Source organism: Pelophylax lessonae (genome assembly GCF_965119305.1).
Source record: "Pelophylax lessonae genome assembly, chromosome: 6".
In the NCBI taxonomy this organism is placed as follows: Eukaryota; Metazoa; Chordata; class Amphibia; order Anura; family Ranidae; genus Pelophylax; species Pelophylax lessonae.
Window position 1 is genome coordinate 330,221,341 of NC_138773.1, and position 18,399 is coordinate 330,239,739.

General features: G+C 45.8%; 1 protein-coding gene across 1 annotated transcript; it reads left to right on the top strand.

Annotated features, from left to right (window-relative positions):
• Positions 1-2,536: 2,536 nt before the first annotated feature.
• LOC309558837 (protein mono-ADP-ribosyltransferase PARP15-like) lies at positions 2,537-16,636 on the top strand. The gene is made up of 3 exons (XM_082261920.1): positions 2,537-2,661; positions 11,033-11,207; positions 16,192-16,636. The coding sequence occupies exons 1-3, from the start codon at positions 2,557-2,559 to the stop codon at positions 16,476-16,478; spliced, it is 567 nt and encodes a 188-aa protein (XP_082118046.1). The 5' UTR covers positions 2,537-2,556; the 3' UTR covers positions 16,479-16,636.
• The last annotated feature ends 1,763 nt before the right edge of the window (positions 16,637-18,399 follow it).

The window sequence follows — 18,399 nt, forward strand, 5'->3', positions numbered from 1 at the left end:
TGGGGGGGTGACCCCACCGATTAGGGGAACACCTCCAATATGGGGAATCCATCCATGCTGGGGGGGGGGGGGGTGACACCACCGATTGGGGGAACGCCTCCAATATGGGGAATCCATGCTGGGGGGGGGGGGGTGACACCACCGATTGGGGGAACGCCTCCAATATGGGGAATCCATGCTGGGGGGGGGGGGGTGACACCATTGAGTAGGGGAACACCTCCAATATGGGGAATCCATGCTGGGGGGGGGTGACACCATTGAGTAGGGGAACACCTCCAATATGGGGAATCCATGACAGGGGGGGGGGTGACACCACCAATTAGGGGAACACCTGCAATATGGGGAATCCATGACAGGGGGGGGTGACACCACAAATTAGGGGAAAACCACCTATATGGGAAATCCATGCTGGGGGGGGGGGGTGACACCACTGATTCGGGGAACACCTCCAATATGGGGAATCCATGCTGGGGGGTGACACCCAATATGGGGAATCCATGCTGGGGGGGGAGAGTGACACCATTGAGTAGGGGAACACCTCCAATATGGGGAATCCATGCTGGGGGGGGAGAGTGACACCATTGAGTAGGGGAACACCTCCAATATGGGGAATCCATGCTGGGGGGGGGTGACACAATTTGAGTAGGGGAACACCTCCAATATGGGTAATCCATGCTGGGAGGGGGGTGACACCACCGATTAGGGGAACACCTGCAATATAGGGAATCCATGCTGGAGGGGTGACACCACCAATTTGGGGAAAAGCACCTATATGGGAAATCCATGCTGGGGGGGGGGGTGACACCACCGATTAGGGGAACACTTGCAATATGGGGAATCCATGCTGGAGGGGTGACACCACCAATTTGGGGAAAAGCACCTATATGGGAAATCGATGCTGGGGGGGGGGGGGGGGTGACACCACTGATTCGGGGAACACCTCCAATATGGGGAATCCATGCTGGGGGGTGACACCACCGATTAGGGGAACACCTCCAATATGGGGAATCCATGCGGGGGGGGGGGGGTGACACCATTGATTAGGGGAACACCTCCAATATGGGGAATCCATGCTGGGGGGGGGGTGACACCACCGATTAGGGGACCACCTCCAATATGGGGAATCCATACTGGGGGGGGGGGGGGTGACACCACTGATTAGGGGAACACCTCCAATATGGGGAATCCATGCTGGGGGGGTGACACCACTGATTAGGGGAACACCTCCAATATGGGGAATCCATGCTAGGGGGGGGGGGGGTGACACCATTGATTAGGGGAACACCTCCAATATGGGGAATCCATGCTAGGGGGGGGGGGTGACACCACTGATTAGGGGACCACCTCCAATATGGGGAATCCATGCTGGGGGGGGGGTGACACCATTGATTAGGGGAACACCTCCAATATGGGGAATCCATGCTAGGGGGGGGGGTGACACCACCGATTAGGGGACCACCTCCAATATGGGGAATCCATGCTAGGGGGGGGTGACACCACTGATTAGGGGAACACCTCCAATATGGGGAATCCATGCTAGGGGGGGGGTGACACCACCGATTAGGGGACCACCTCCAATATGGGGAATCCATGCTGGGGGGGGGGTGACACCATTGATTAGGGGAACACCTCCAATATGGGGAATCCATGCTAGGGGGGGGTGACACCACCGATTAGGGGACCACCTCCAATATGGGGAATCCATGCTGGGGGTGGGGGTGACACCATTGATTAGGGGAACACCTCCAATATGGGGAATCCATGCTGGGGGGGGGGGGTGACACCATTGATTAGGGGAACAACCCCAATATGGGGAATCCATGCTGGGGGGGGGTGACACCACTGATTAGGGGAACACCTCCTATATGGGGAATCCATGCTGGGGGGGGGGGGTGACACCACTGATTAGGATGACCATTGAGACCAGAAGGCTTGGCCTACACCATTCTTGATGGAAAACATAAGTTCAATCTGGGTTTGGGTGTTATGGTTGACTGTGAAAGAAGAGAGGTCTGGGGGTTCTACTGGTTTCCAGTTAGATGTGATGGTTCTCCTGGCTGCTATCATGCAGTGTGTGATGAAATGGAGGTGACGCTTGGGCCATTGCTCGTAATTTAGAAGAAGGAGTTCTGATGCGGGATCTGGATCCATTTTCAATCCTGTCACTGAGGAATGAATTGAAAGACACTGGCCCAGAACGGGAGTCGTTTAGGACATTTGCCACCATGTGTGCAGCAAGGAACCTTTTTCTCCGCACTGCCTCCAGCAAAGTGGGGAGTATGAGGGAGAGAACTTGGATAGGCGTTTCGGAGTGTAGTACCAACGGTGGACAAGTTTAAGTTGGAATTCCCAATGAGTAGTCCATCCGGAATGTTTGTGGCGTTGAACCATTAGAGGGTGTGAAAGGTTTGGTACATTGAACTATTTTTATTGGCTGCCATGTCAATGCTTCCAGCGAGATTGTGCACCAAGTTTTACTTGTCTGGTTTTTCTTCATGTCCTGACTGCACATCTTATCTTCCAGGTGAGGACAGATTACCGTCACACTGGGAGCCAATGGGTGAGGCTCGTGTGATGGAAGTGGATGTTGCTCCAGGAACTTCTGAATACTCCACTGTACAGCAGAAATTCCAGAAAAGCTGTGGACACACAATACTGAAGGTAACGTCTCCGATAGATTGTGATGAATGACATAGGTGACAAGATTTTGGGTGGGAGAGATGGTGTTCTGCTTTTAGTGTAGAGAATGGTGGGAAAAAGACAGGCGCCACTCTAAGTGTAATAGGACTCTGTTGTGGAGATCCGTTGGGGCCGATGGAGAACAGCGTATCCCGGACCCAGGGGACACTGTTGGAGCTTCCGGCGGCGTACTTCCGGCTTGGACGTGGAGCGTGATGACGTTGACAGGCGAATCTATACCAGCCACCCCCTCAACAGCTCAACGTTTTAAACAGCTATGTCAGAGAGAAGCTTTTTGGATCTACACATTGGACACTTTGGTACCTGGGGGCCTCAATGAGGAGGTAGAAACCAACTCTTTGGTATAGGGCTCTTCCCTTATTTAGAGTCAGGCTTTGGCCATACGTAAGTTCATGTGTGTATGTCGTGGACAAACCTCGTATTTGAGTCTAGTGGGTGTTGTTTATGGAATGTTTTATATTAGCCTATATGCACATATGTATGTGCATGTGTGCATGTAGGGTCTTTTTTAGAATTTGACATATAATCTTACATCTATTTATATTTTAATTTATATTTATACATATTATACAATTGGTATTTTTCATATATGTATTTTTTATGTATTTATACACATTCACGCTAGTTGGGACCTTAATCCAATCTCAATTTAGTGATATTTGATGACTTATTATTATTATAGGTTGAGTGTGTACACACATGACATGCATATGTACACGAGACTCCTTCTGTTGCTGTTTATACTTACATGATTGTGAGTATGTAGTGTGTTGACACGAGTCCTATTACACTTAGAGTGGCGCCTGTCTTTTTCCCATAGCTCTCTGCGAGTTCCTCTTCTTCGCTTGTGACAGAGCAGCCTTCAAGGGTACACAGACTTGTTGTTTTCTGATGGACTTTATGGACTCTACATGTGCTATGCTATTATAGTTTTTCCATTTGTCCTAGATGGTTTTTATAGATGGTTTTTATTGATGGTAACCCTCCGATTTCTTTGCGCCAGTACACCCCCGGTGTTGTATATAGTGTAGAGCAGTGTTTCTCAACTCCGGTCCTCAGGGCACACTAACAGGCCAGATTTTAAGTATTACCTTGGGGAGATGCAGACTAGAATACTGCAATCACTGAGCAGCAAATGAGATCACCTGTGATGTATTTCAGTTTTCTTGCAAACCTGGCCTGTTAATGTGCCCTGAGGACTGGAGTTGAGAAACACTGGTGTAGAGAATCGGCACACCGACATGACACTGGAGACCAGTGCTGAGTATGTGTCATGGAATAATTGGCCCCTTCATCCCCCCAGGGGGAAATGTTTGACTTACCTAGAGAAGCAGGGTCACACTGCTACATGAATCCCCTGATGGATGCTCCTCCGGTGGCTGCCGATAAAGGCCGGACAGATGTAAAGTGCTGAGCTAGTAGAAGGTTGCCGAAAGCCCAGAAAGGGAGCAGAAAACAGGTGCAGGGCCCTTTGGTTCACTCCCAAGGCAACAGTAGACGACATGAACATATTACAGGTCCTCTTTAGCAGGTGCTGACTGGCAACTTTCAGCCCAGGGGGCAAGCACAATCCAGAGGCCCATGGGGCAGCGACTCGGCCCCCCTCCCACTTTCTCTCTTCCCAGGCCTCCTTCTGACCCCCATTCCAGGCTGAAGCTGCGCTCCAGGTACTCTCTACCCACCGGCCAAATTCTGGTTCCCAACCTGGACAGCTCAGTTGGGGCTGGCCGGGGGAGATTCTCCAGTGGGGCATGGACCTGGCTTCTGCTCAGACACAGTTTACACCATCCATGCTGGAAGGGGGCTGCGCTCTGTCCTGGTCTTCATCCTGCACTCAGTGGGTCAGCAGTGGGGACTTTTTACTTCTCTTCATCAGGAGTCGTTTAGGCATGTCTGGGGCAGAAGCGGTGCAGCCTTTTTATAGGGCATCAGAGTGGCCCAGGGGGCAATTGCCCCCCTGGCCTACTCCTCCCCTGCTCTTTAGCAATATCATGTGAATGGAACTCTTGATCTTCAAAAATCCAAATCCCCAGTGTCACCCGTCACCTGGAATGATAAATAAGATGGGACTTACCAGATAGAAATGTCCCTCCTATTCAGAGTGTTCCTCAAACGCTCAGCCCGCAGCTGTACAACCTCAGCGACATCTCTATACACAAGTCCCAGCGCTGTCCGTCTAAGGTGGAGAATATATCCACGCAATCAGAGATCATACAAAAATAAACAAATATATGCTTCTCATAGTGTAGAAATCACGAAACACCCATTTATTAAGTACAAACCAGGGTGGATAAAAATCAATGATTTAAAAAAAAAAAAAATCTGATTTTTTTTTTAAATCCGATTTTTCCGATTTTTATCAAATTTATTTTAATAAAATGCTTTTGGAGTAAAAATCTATCTAAAGATAGTTTTCTATTTAAGATACATTAATAATTTAATTTATTCAACATGAAATGGAGCTTAGTTATGTAGCATGAGGCTGCATATTCTGCAATATTTACATTCAATGAATCCAAGCTCTGCAAGCGGAGATAACACGCACTGCATGGATACATTCACACAATGTCACAGGAACCATGAGATAAAACAACGTTCAGGAATATTCCTATATCCCGCAAATCTATGTACACTACAAACTGTATGATTGGATCGGTTCTGATTATCGCTGTTTTACTAACCTGACAGCTTATTATTCTAAATAGGAAACCTTCATTTTGTTTGCAAATATTTAAGATTCTTACTACCAGTATAAATAAGTCCTTACATTTAAAGAGCACCTGTCATTTCAGATCCATCATGCCAGCGCCTGTTAGCGGGCATCATCTGCCGCCACATCCCTCACCTTGTTGTGTCACTGCTGCATCACCACACGTCCTAATAAAATGAATGATACTGTCAGTGAGTGAACAGCGGGTCAGAGGAGGAGCTGCTGCGGGACAGAGATGACAGTTGCTCTTTAAAAATTTAAATCAAGCCTTTTTACTAGTGATTGAAATCATGATTTAAATTGACTTTATTTAAAACAAATCCATCCTGGTAAAAACCGCACTTACAAACATAAAAGTAGATTGCACATGACAATACAATCATCCAGCTGGCAAAACAGCATAAACTTATGGTTTACTTCCTGTACGTGATGACGTCACAGGGGAGGCTCCGCCTGACACTTTTTGTCATAAACAGACGTCTTCCGGGGTGTTAAAGCCCTCATACGCCATTGCATATATATATAAGCTGAAACCAAGCCTCTGTCATGGACTTGCAATAGTGTCTGGCAGCTTACCTACTCCTTCATGTCTGCATTAGAGGCCAGACTCCCCTACTGGCTCCTTTTTATCATCTCTCCTCCCTGTTCGGCCCCACCCCAGGCCATTCCAGGAAGTCAATATTAACCAGTGCACTGCAGGTCTGCTTTGCTGTTCAACAGTGTTTGTTAGTTTTCTTCCTGTCTGCCGTGTGCTTCATCTACCTTTCTGTGTACTGACTTTGGCTTGTCTCTGACTACTCCTGTTTGGCCTGTTCCTTGGTTACCCTCGTCTGCCTGTTGTCCCGACCTCAGCTTACCCATCACTATCCCTTGTGTCCTGAGTGGCTGCTTCCCCTCTCTCCCTACAGAGCGTGACCCGGGGGACCCCAGGGGCCACGACCTGGGCCCAGCTGCAGCCAAGTCCATCCTCACCACTAGAGGCTCTGGTAAACACCTGCTGGGTCTTAGACTCCGTGCCCTGGGGAATCTTGGGCTTACGTTTCTGTCCATCCACAGCAGTCAGCTACTGGGTTCACTACCTTGCAGTGCACCGCTGCCTCCAACAGGGTGCAGTCGTCACCGGGCCACAGGTGACCGGACAGCCTCGTTTCCAGCTTAGATGTCATTCCAGCGTTTCGTCATGCTTCTTTTATTTTTGTAAGTGTTGTTTTTACCAAATAAATGGGTGTTTTATGATTTCTTCACTATGAGGAGCAAATATTTGCCTATTTTTGCATGATCTGTGATTGTGTGTGTATAGTCACCACCTCTCTGAGGAGCAACTTAGACGGACAGCGCTGGGACTTGTGTATAGAGATGTCACTGAGGTTGTACAGCTGCGGGCTGAGCGTTTGAAGAACACTCTGAATAGAAGGGACATTTCTATCTGGTAAGCCCACATCTTATTTATCATTCCGGCTGACCGGTGACACTGGGGATTTGGATATTCGGAGGTCAAGAGCTTCATTTAAATGATATTGCTAAAGGGGACTTGTATTGTGTTCATTTATTTTTTTTTTTATTAGCCCCTTTGAGCCGAATCGTAAAACAAATGTTAATGCCTAAGCACAATTTAGCAACTTTGACACGTGTTAGTAAAACATACAGTGGGTACGGAAAGTATTCAGACCCCCTTAAATTTTTCACTCTTTGTTATATTGCAGCCATTTGCTAAAATCATTTAAGTTCATTCTTCTTCCTCATGAATGTACACATAGCACCCCATACTGACAGAAAAACACAGAATTGTTGACATTGTTGCAGATTTATTAAAAAAGAAAAACTGAAATATCACATGGTCCTAAGTATTCAGACCCTTTGCTCAGTATTTAGTAGAAGCCCCCTTTTGATCTAATACAGCCAGGAGTCTTTTTGGGAAAGATGCAACAAGTCTTTCACACCTGGATTTGGGGATCCTCTGCCATTCCTCCTTGCAGATCCTCTCCAGTTCTGTCAGGTTGGATGGTAAACGTTGGTTGACAGCCATTTTTAGGTCTCTCCAGAGATGCTCAATTGGGTTTAAGTCAGGGCTCTGGCTGGGCCATTCAAGAACAGTCACAGAGTTGTTGTGAAGCCACTCCTTCTTATTTTAGCTGTGTGCTTAGGGTCATTGTCTTGTTGGAAGGTAAACCTTCGGCCCAGTCTGAGGTCCAGAGCACTCTGGAGAAGGTTTTTGTCCAGGATATCCCTGTACTTGGCCGCATTTATCTTTCCCTCGATTGCAACCAGTCGTCCTGTCCCTGCAGCTGAAAAACACCCCCACAGCATGATGCTGCCACCACCATGCTTCACTGTTGGGACTGTATTGGACAGGTGATGAGCAGTGCCTGGTTTTCTCCACACATACCGCTTAGAATTAAGGCCAAAAAGTTCTATTTTGGTCTCATCAGACCAGAGAATCTTATTTCTCACCATCTTGGAGTCCTTCAGGTGTTTTTTAGCAAACTCCATGCGGGCTTTCATGTGTCTTACACTGAGGAGAGGCTTCCGTCGGGCCACTCTGCCATAAAGCCCCGACTGGTGGAGGGCTGCAGTGATGGTTGACTTTCTACAACTTTCTCCCATCTCCTGACTGCATCTCTGGAGCTCAGCCACAGTGATCTTTGGGTTCTTCTTTACCTCTCTCACCAAGGCTCTTCTCCCCCGATAGCTCAGTTTGGCCGGACGGCCAGCTCTAGGAAGGGTTCTGGTCGTCCCAAACGTCTTCCATTTGAGGATTATGGAGGCCACTGTGCTCTTAGGAACCTTAAGTGCAGCAGAAATCTTTTTGTAACCTTGGCCAGATCTGTGCCTTGCCACAATTCTGTCTCTGAGCTCTTCAGGCAGTTCCTTTGACCTCATGATTCTCATTTGCTCTGACATGCATTGTGATCTGGAAGGTCTTATATAGACAGGTGTGTGGCTTTCCTAATCAAGTCCAATCAGTATAATCAAACACAGCTGGACTCAAATGAAGGTGTAGAACCATCTCAAGGATGATCAGAAGAAATGGAAAGCACCTGAGTTAAATATATGAGTGTCACAGCAAAGGGTCTGAATACTTAGGACCATGTGATATTTCAGTTTTTCTTTTTTAATAAATCTGCAACAATGTCAACAATTCTGTGTTTTTCTGTCAGTATGGGGTGCTATGTGTACATTCATGAGGAAGAAGAATGAACTTAAATGATTTTAGCAAATGGCTGCAATATAACAAAGAGTGAAAAATTTAAGGGGGTCTGAATACTTTCCGTACCCACTGTACATATCACAAAAACTACTTTGTGCATCCAGGTGGATTATACTGCGTTTTTTCAGGACAAATTGGGCTTTTGTTTGGTGGTAAGTGGTAATGGAAATCTCTTGATTTTTTTTTTTTTTATTATTATTATCAAGGCCCTGGTCTCTGTGCTGGGAGGGTGCTGTGCGGCGCACCCCCAGCACAAAAACAGATCTGCAGGTATGCGGCCCCACGTAAGAGTCCAGTCCGGTGAGGCTGCATATCTGCGTACCGTCGGCGTCATAGGGGTTAAGAACTCGTTTTTTCAATTTATTTGTGGTCACTATTTTTGTCATTCATTGATATTGGTTATCTATTAGTGCAACACTTATTATTTATAGCACTTTATCAGAGGGAAATTCTCTTTTGTGTTTGCAGCTCACTAATTTTACTTTATGCACAACTTTGCGCAAGTTTCTAATCTATATTATTAGAGGGAAACTCCAGTCAAAAATGAGATTTTTCCTATTAATAGTATGTTAAATATCTTTATCTTTGATATTATTCATTTTCTGCCTAGCTGCTTGTGTAGCTTAGAAAGTCTTATCTAACCCAGCCAATCAGCTTCTTCCTGTTCTTCACCGACAACTCTATTTCCTGTTATCTGAATTTGATAATCTGCCTTTCACTTCCTGAAAAGGTTGTCGAGTAATGATTTTTAGGCTCCATTTCCACTAGTGCGACAAGTCACAGCCCATTGATTTCAATGGCATCCGTTCCCATCTATGCTACTTGGAAGTGAAGTGATGTCACTAGCTTCCAGTAAACCAAAAAGAAACAAATCACCCCTCTGAAAGCAGCCAGCTGAGCCGGATGGATCCCGAGCAACTGTGGCAGTCCTGCAGGAATGGGTGCTCACCAAGGTCCGCAACCTGAGAAGTCCATTTAAGTAGAGAAGAAAGTGGCACTTCCAGACCCAGGAACTTGGAAACTTGAGTTTTATTCTTCAAATCAAAGGTACAACATCAGACAGGAACACAAGACAAACTGCACAGCAGACGAATGAATAAGCACAAGGTGTGAAACGCGTCTGCTGTCCAGTTTGTCTTGTGTTCCTGTCTGATGTTGTACCTTTGATTTGAAGAATAAAACTCAAGTTTCCAAGTTCCTGGATCTGGAAATGCCACTTTCTTCTCTACTTACATGGACTAGCTTCCAGTAACCACGCAGCAAGTGGGCGTGGTTACTGGAAGCTAGTGACATCACTTCCAGGGAGGGGCACTGTTGTGTTTGGACACAAAGTTGCATGACAAGTCACAGCCCATTGATTTCAATGGCACCCGTTCCTGCACTACTTTGATGAAACTTTTGATGCAACTTTGATTCAGAGAATGTAAAGTTGTATCAAAGTCGCACTCTAAATCCCACAATTTAAGAGTCGCACTAGAGGAAACGTAGCCACCAGAGTGAGACTTTGGAGTGCAACTTTGATGCGACTTTGAGTGCAGCTTGGATCCAACTTTACACTCTCTGGATCAAAGTCGCATCAAAAGTTGCATCAAAGTAGTGCAGGAACGGGTGCCATTGAAATCAATGGGCTGTGACTTGTCATGCAACTTTGTGTCCAAACACAACAGTGCCCCTCCCTGGAAGTGATGTCACTAGCTTTCAGTAACCACGCCCACTTGCTGCTCTTGGAAGTGAAGTCAAGTGACAGCACTGAATACTGCAAAATAAAGGGAGAAAAACTGTGATTTTTTTCATTTTGACACAAAAGGCTGAACTCCGCCCACATTAATGATTGCAGAGGAGAATTTAAGGTATTAGGCTGGACTTCCGCTTTCACAGTAGACAATAAAGAATCATAAATCTGGATGCATGGTCAGATGGCCACGTAACAAATTCAGCTCAGGATTCCAAAGCTTAGTAACAGAATACATATGAACAAGGAATGAGCTGGAGGCAAATCTCTGACTCAGTAGACAGCTGTGAAGGCCACATCCACTTCTTGTAGTCTAATGCATGCAGTATGCCGCGTCTCCAGCAGGTGACAGCAAAACAGCAAAAAAGGACAGCTCTAGGATGAAGGATCCAGCAGAGGGCGTATAACCAGGGTTTAGGTTCAGGTGTGGTTAAAACGGTGTGGTGCAAAGAACTGAGCGCTCCGATTACAGAATAATGACCGGCACTATGGAATGGGCAGACATAAACCTTCAATAGAATGTCCCACCCATAACACTGCAGTCTTCATAGAATATGTCCTGTATAGTGGGTGGAGTTTAGCTGGTAGAACTTTGTATATTATTATACAGAATTTTTATAGCACCAACAGTTTGCTCAGCGCTTTGTATATATCTGAGCCTTTGTATGTCCTGTCCTCCCAGATTCTGCGTGTACAGAACAGAGATCTCTGGCTCAACTACCAGATAAAGAAGCGGAACATCGACTCCAAGAACGGTTCCACCACCAATGAGAAAGAGCTTTTCCATGGGACCGACTTTAAGTCCATCCAGCAAATCAATCAAAATGGATTTAACAGGAGATACGCAGGGAGGAACGGTGAGAGATTTCAGAGGAACAATTACAGCTTAAAGGGATTGTAAAGGCAGAAGGTGCATTCTATGCATTAGGTTAAAAAAGCCTTCTGTGTGCCCCTCCCCCCCTCAGCCCCTAATACTTTCCTGAGCCCATCTCCATCTGGTGATGTTGAAGGAGTGTCTCAGCTGCCCGCGGGCTCTCCCTCCTCATTGGCTCCTGCTGCTGTCAATCAAAGTCAGTCAGCCAATCAGGAGAGAGGGGGGAGGGGCTGGGTCACGCCTCCATATCTGAATGGACACCGGGAGCTGTGGCTCGGCTTGGGTGCCCCCGTAGCAAGCTGCTTGCTTTGGTGGCACTCAACAAGAGGGAGGTGCCAGGAGCACATTAGAGGAACCCGAGGGGGAGGAGGACCCGGGCTGCTCTGTGCAAAACCAACTGCACAGAGGAGGAAGTGTAACATGAGTGTTATTTAAAAAAAAAAAAAAAAACAAGACTTTACAATCACTTCAATAGCCAAAATCTGAATATCTTTCTAAATACACAGAATATAAATGCCCAAATGGCATTTAACCGCTTTACAACCGCCCGCCGCAGTTACACTGCAGCAGGCAGCCGCTCCTGCGCAAACCGGCATAGGTATACGTCGGTCGCACGCAGGGAGTCTAGGGGAAGCGCGATGCACGGGGCTGGTGGCTCCAATTGCCATCTGACACCCGCGATCGTTCCCCGCTGAGAGAGAAGGACGGTCGGATGTTGTAACCACAGCTGACCGTTCTTCTCCCTGGGATGATTACAGAGCGCCTTCTATATAGGATCACATGTCTCTATGGTCATTTCACAAGCCACGCCCCATAAAGATAGAATCACTCCCCTAGGCTCACATTTAACCCTTTGATCACCCACAATGTTAACCCCTTCCCTGCCAGTGTCATTATTACAGTGACATATTTATAGCACTGATTACTGTAGTAATGTCACTGGTCCCCCCAAAAGTGTCAAAAATGTCAGTCAGGGGTCCGATCTGTCCGCCGCAATGTCGCAGTCCTGCAAAAAATCGCAGATCGCCGCCATTACTAGTAAAAAAAAAAAAAAAAAACAATAAAAATGACATAAATCTTTCCCGTAGTTTGTAGATGCGATAATTTTTGTGCAAACCAATCAAAATACGCTTATTGCGATTTTTTTTTACTAAAAAACATGTAGCAGAAAACAAATTTGCCAAAAACGTTAAAAAATTTTGATTTTTAAATTTTTTTTGGGTAATGTTATATAGCAGAATGTGAAAAATATTTTTTTTTTTTTTCATAGTTGTCGCTTTTTTTTGTTTAAAACACCCACCAAAAGAAATCTCTGTTTGCGGGGAAAAAAGGACATCAATTTTATTTGTGTACAGCGTCACACGACCGCGCAATGGTCAGTTAAAATAACACAATGCCGAATCGCAAAATATGGCCTGGTCATTAAGGGGGCAAATCCTTCCAGTCCAGAACTGGTTAATGACCAGGCCATTTTTTGTGATACAGCACAGCGTTACTTTAACTGACCATTGCACGGTCATGCGACGCTGTACCCAAATACAATTGACGTTTTTTTTTTCCCCACAAACAGAGCTTTCTTTTGGTGGTATTTGATCACCTGTGCGATTTTTATTTTTTGCGCTATAAACAAAAAAAGAGCGAAAATTCTGAAAAAAAAAAAAACAATATTTTTTTCTTTCTGCTATATAACACCCCCCCCCCCCCCCCCAACAAAAAAAAAAATAAACATTTATTTATCATTTTAGACCAATTTGTTTTCTGCTACATATTTTTGGTAAAAAAAATCCCAATAAGCGTATTTTGATTGGTTTGCGCAAAAGTTATCGCGTTTACTAACTACTGGAAAGATTTCTGTCATTATTATTTACAAAGGTATTTTTTTTTTTTTAAACTAGTAATGGTGGCGATCTGCGATTTTTTGCAGGACTGCGACATTGCGGCGGACAGATCGGACCCCTAACTGACATTTTTGACACTTTTGTACAGTTATGCGACGCTGTACCTAAATACAATTAATGTCCTTTTTTCCTGACACCCGACACTTTTGGGGGGACCAGTGACATTACTACAGTAATCAGTGCTATAAATATGCACTGTCACTGTAATAATGACACAGGCAGGGAAGGGGTTAACCCAGGGGCGATCAAAGGGTTAAGTGTGAGCCTAGGGGGTGTTTTCTGTGTGGGGGAGGGACTTGTGGAGTCAACACAGAGATCCTGTGTTCATTCCAGAGAGAACAACGGTCTGCTGGGGGGGGGGGGGAGCAATTGTGTCCGCCGACTCCGTGGATCGGCTTTCCCACTGCCTAATGGGGGTGCGTGCACGCCCCCCAGGAACACATCCGCGAACCAACATACCCATACGTCAGTTCGCACAGCCGAGCCAGCCTGCCGCAGTTTATCTGTGGCGGGCAGTTGACAAGTGGTTAACCAACTATGATACCAGCTGTAAATGATCAAAAGAAAATAGGAAGCGGCGCTAAATCCTAATAGCGCAATCATGAATAATCGTGTGGTAAATAATGCGGCATGAAAACAACTAAACATGCAGCGGATAAATTATGAGCAAAATATATCTTTGAAAAAAAAATCAATCATATAAAAGTGATATAATGAAAAAAGGGCAAAATCCAGTGTGAGGTGATCATAAAAAAGTCCTTTCAATGAAAAAGTCATCCTTCCAGAGTGTCCATAACCTGCAAAAAAGTGTAAAAGTAACGTTGATTGATGAAATCCAACACTTAGCATATGCTTCTTACCAGATAGCGTGGACCATAAATTATAGTTACATAGTAGGTGAGGTTGAATAAAGACAATAGTCCATCCAGTTCCCCCTGTGTAGGTGTGTGTGGCTGTAATCATCTCTCATACCCCTGAATGTTCTGATCCTTGAGATGTACGTCTAAGAGTCTTTTGAAGAAACCACCTCTTGTGGTAGAGAATTCCACAATCTTGTAGCTCTAACAGTAAAGAACCCCCCACGTTGCCTGAGGTTAAAACGCTTCTCCTCTAATCGCATTGTATGCCCTCGAGTCCTCATGCAATCCTTCCGACTGAATAGCTGTTTTTCTATGCTGAGATCACCATTGAGGTATTTATAAATTGCTATCATGTCCCCTCTCAGGCGTCTCTTCTCCAGGGAGAATAAATCAAGCGATTGCAGACGTTCTTCATAATTAAGGTCCTCCAATCCCCTAATTAGTTTAGTTGCCCTTCTCTGGACCCTCTCCAGCTCCAACGCATCCCTCCTGAGGACTGGCGACCAGAACTGGACAGAATACTCCAGATGCGGTCGGACCAGAGTTTTATAAAGTGGAAGGATTATAGTCTTATCTCTGGAATACATCCCTTTCTTTATGCATGCTAATATTCTGCTGGCTTTGGCAGCTGCCGCTTGACATTGCATGCTATTGCCTAATCTATCATCAACCAAGACTCCCAGATCTTTCTCCATTTTTGATTCCCCCAAGGGTTCCCCTCCTAAAGTGTATTGTGCTTTTATGTTTTTAGTCCCCAAGTGCAAAACCTTACACTTCTCCACATTAAACCTCATTTGCCATGTCGTTGCCCACTCCGTTATTTTGTCCAGGTCATTCTGTAGGATATCTGCTTCGTGTTGTGAAGTTATTGCCCTGCCCAATTTTGTGTCATCTGCAAAAACTGATAACGAACTACTGATCCCGTCCTCAATGCTGTTTATGAATAAATTGAACAAGGGTGGTCCCAGGACTGAGCCTTGGGGCCCCCGCTTACCACCTCAGACCAGTCTGAGTATGCGCTGTTTATTACCACCCTTTGGACACGCCCTTTTAGCCAGTTCCGTATCCAAGAGCAAACCCTGCAGTTGATGCCATGCTTATAATAGTCATTAAAGCACAAAATAAGCGACATCTGAGATGGGAGGTGGCTGCTCAGCAGCAGCTCCAAATGGATCAGGAATAAAAAAAAATGAACAATCATAGTGAAGCCTGCTAACATTTGAAAGCGGTTGTATCCCCCCAAAAAAACAAAAACAAACCCTGCAGAACAATGGCATAAAGTGCTAGTGTGCATCGCATACTAGCACATTATGAAATACTTACCTTAGAACGAAGCCCCAACACGGTCGCCCGGACACCGCCGAGGCAGCTGACATCTTCCCTCAGCGTCTCTACCGGGTTCGGCAGCTGTGAGTGGCTGGAGTCGCAATGATGTCACTCCCGCCCATGTGTGCAGGAGTTCATTTTCCAGCAAGGAGCTCTGAAGGTCCAAGTTTGCTGGACCTTCAGAGCGCATGCGCTGCTGGTGTCAGCAGCTGCATGCAGGGTGAAGATCTCCTAAACCTTGCAGGTTTAGGAGATATTAATTTTACCTACAGGTAAGTCTTATTATAGGCTTACCTGTAGGTAAAAATTAAAAAGCGGAATATACTACCGCTTTAAGTCCTTTTATTTAAACTATATAAAAAGTACCTCCGATGAGTTGTAAACAGGCACAAATGAGTAAAAACACCAGCAGACTGTCAGCTCTTGAAAAAGAAACGCTAAGCAAGCGTGATGTCTTCAGTAACAGCCAATTCCGCCGCGTTTCGTCATCAGTGACGTCTTCCCTGGTGCAGGCTGAACGTCAGATACCGGGTTTGAATTTAAGTTTTTATATTTTAAAATTGCAATGAGTTGCGATCCGAACCCAGACACATTCACTTATCTCTACAGCTGGTATACCTCCCTATAACACGGTCCAACGCACCACAACCTGTAATAAAAACCTGACAGAGGCTGTAACTTTATCCAGACCTGGGGCTTAATATCTCACTAATATCAGGAGTTACACCAAATACAGGACAGAGTGACTTCCTTGTCACGTCCGGAGTGTTGTGTCTTAGTGTCGTCTTCTCTCCCACATTTCATTCGCACCTCCAGACCTTCCCTCCTGCTGCACCTCTTTTTGAACACTCCAATATTAATGTGTGACGTTCTTTTCAAACAGGAACTTCTTTTGGAAATGGAACTTATTTTGCAGTCAATGCAAGTTACTCTGCTAGTAACATATACTCCAAACCCGATGAAGATGGACAGAAACACATGTACCTGGCCCGCGTTCTCACCGGACTCCACTGTGTTGGACGCCAAGGGATGATAACACCTCCAGCCAAAGATACCGCCAACGCCACCGACCTGTATGACAGTGTGACGGATAACACCCAATATCCTTCAATGTTTGTGATATTTATTGACACCCAGGCCTACCCCGAATATCACATCATCTTCCAGTGATGATCTATGATTGTGTCCGGGGATCATACAAATCTCCGGGACAGAGACTCCTAAAAATCCCTGTATTAGTGTTACTTGGTCTGATCGGGATATAATATTGTCAGAGCGTGGCGCCACCACTTATCTACACTGATAAATGATTCCAGAGGAAACAAGCACACAGGGACATCAGTGAAGAACAAACAAAAACTCTCCCGAGCTCGGGTGGTATGTACCAAAGGATGAATGTTCTTATATGGTCTTGGTATGCACCACTCTAGGTCTGGCTGCCCTCTCAGGACCAAGGGTATCCAAAATACACTGAAAGACAATAAGAAAAGAAGGGCACACCGACCTCATGCATTATCACTAAAAAGGTTTATTAATCCAAAAACAACATATAATATACTCACAAATGAGTGATGATATCGCACATAAAACACAGTGGAACTGATCGTCTTCAAAATAACCAGGGAAGCCCCGTGCTGGATGATGTGCTGGTATCAGCAACAGCCTGGCTGGGCTGACGTGTTTTGAGGGAGGGCCCTCTTCCTCAGAGCCAAAGCATGCTACTGAACTGTTGTTCCATTCGCAAGGTGTTAAGTAGTCGGCTTGCACCGCCCTCTACAGGCCATCCCGCCCCTCAAGGAGCAAAGGCCAGCAAATGTAAATGGCAAAGATGACCATATATAGAATAAAATAGATGAACATTGTGCTGCCCTGGCTATATGGTCATCTTTGCTATTTACATTTGCTGACCGTTGCTCCTTAAGGGGTGGGACGGCCTGTAGAGGGCGGTGCAAGCCGACTACTTAACACCTTGCGAATGGAACAACAGTTCAATTTTTTTTTGTGAGCGACATCATCACTCGTTTGTGAGTATATTATATGTTGTTTTTGGAATATTAAACCTTTTTAGTGGTAATTCACGAGGTCGGTGCGCCCTTCTTTTGTTATTGTGTTACTCATCAGTAAAGGAGCAGAGAGTGCGGAGGAGGGGAATGTCCTAGCCTCCCATTGTCTATATTCTCTGCCATCTCAATGGCTCATTTCCCCACAGCTTATTATGTACTGCACTTATTCTCTGGGACTCTGATCTTCCCTCACTGAGCCTGAGACGGGGGGAGCCGGCTGCTTCTGGCTGGGGAGGGGGAATGGGAGTTGGGGGGGGGAAACAATCAAAGTTGGCCACTATGACATCACCAGTTGCACATTTCCAATAATAGTGTAAAAGGGAAAAGTCCTGGAAGTCGCACAACTCTGCAAAAGACAATAAGAAGGTGCATGACAGCCAGGCCACACCCACAATGCATTTAACGCTGCCCATGCCTATAACTAAAGCCTTTGGGTGGAGTGAAACTCATTGGGGCATGGCCTGGCTGAAGCTGTCAAAAAACTTCTTATTGGGTTTTGCAGAGATGCGCAAATTCCAGGACTTTTCCCTTTTCCATTAGATGTCTAGAGCTCTAGAACGGGAGGTGGGGTGGAAATCAATCAAAGTTGGCCGCTATGGCATCACCAGTTGCACATTTCCAATAATGGTGTAAAAGTGAAAAGTCCTGGAAGTCACACATCTCTGCAAAAGACCATAGAAAGGTGTATGACAGCCGGGCCACACCCACAATACATTTAACGCTGCCCACGCCCACAACTAAGGCTTTTGGGCGGAGTAAAACTCATTGGCTGAAGCTGTCAAAAAACTTCTTATGGGGTTTTGCAGAGATGTGCGAATTCCAGGACTTTTCCATGAGATGTCTAGAGCTGGGACAAGCTCTGTCCTTGTCTGCAATCCAAGCAGTTGCTACATAAGAGGACCCACTGGAGCCTTGAGCTGGACATATACATTTAGTATGGGTTTATTATAGGTGACATGGTGGTTCAGCAGAACTTCATCCTCCTTTGGATACCATGTGACTACACAGCACCAACTCCATGTTGCCAA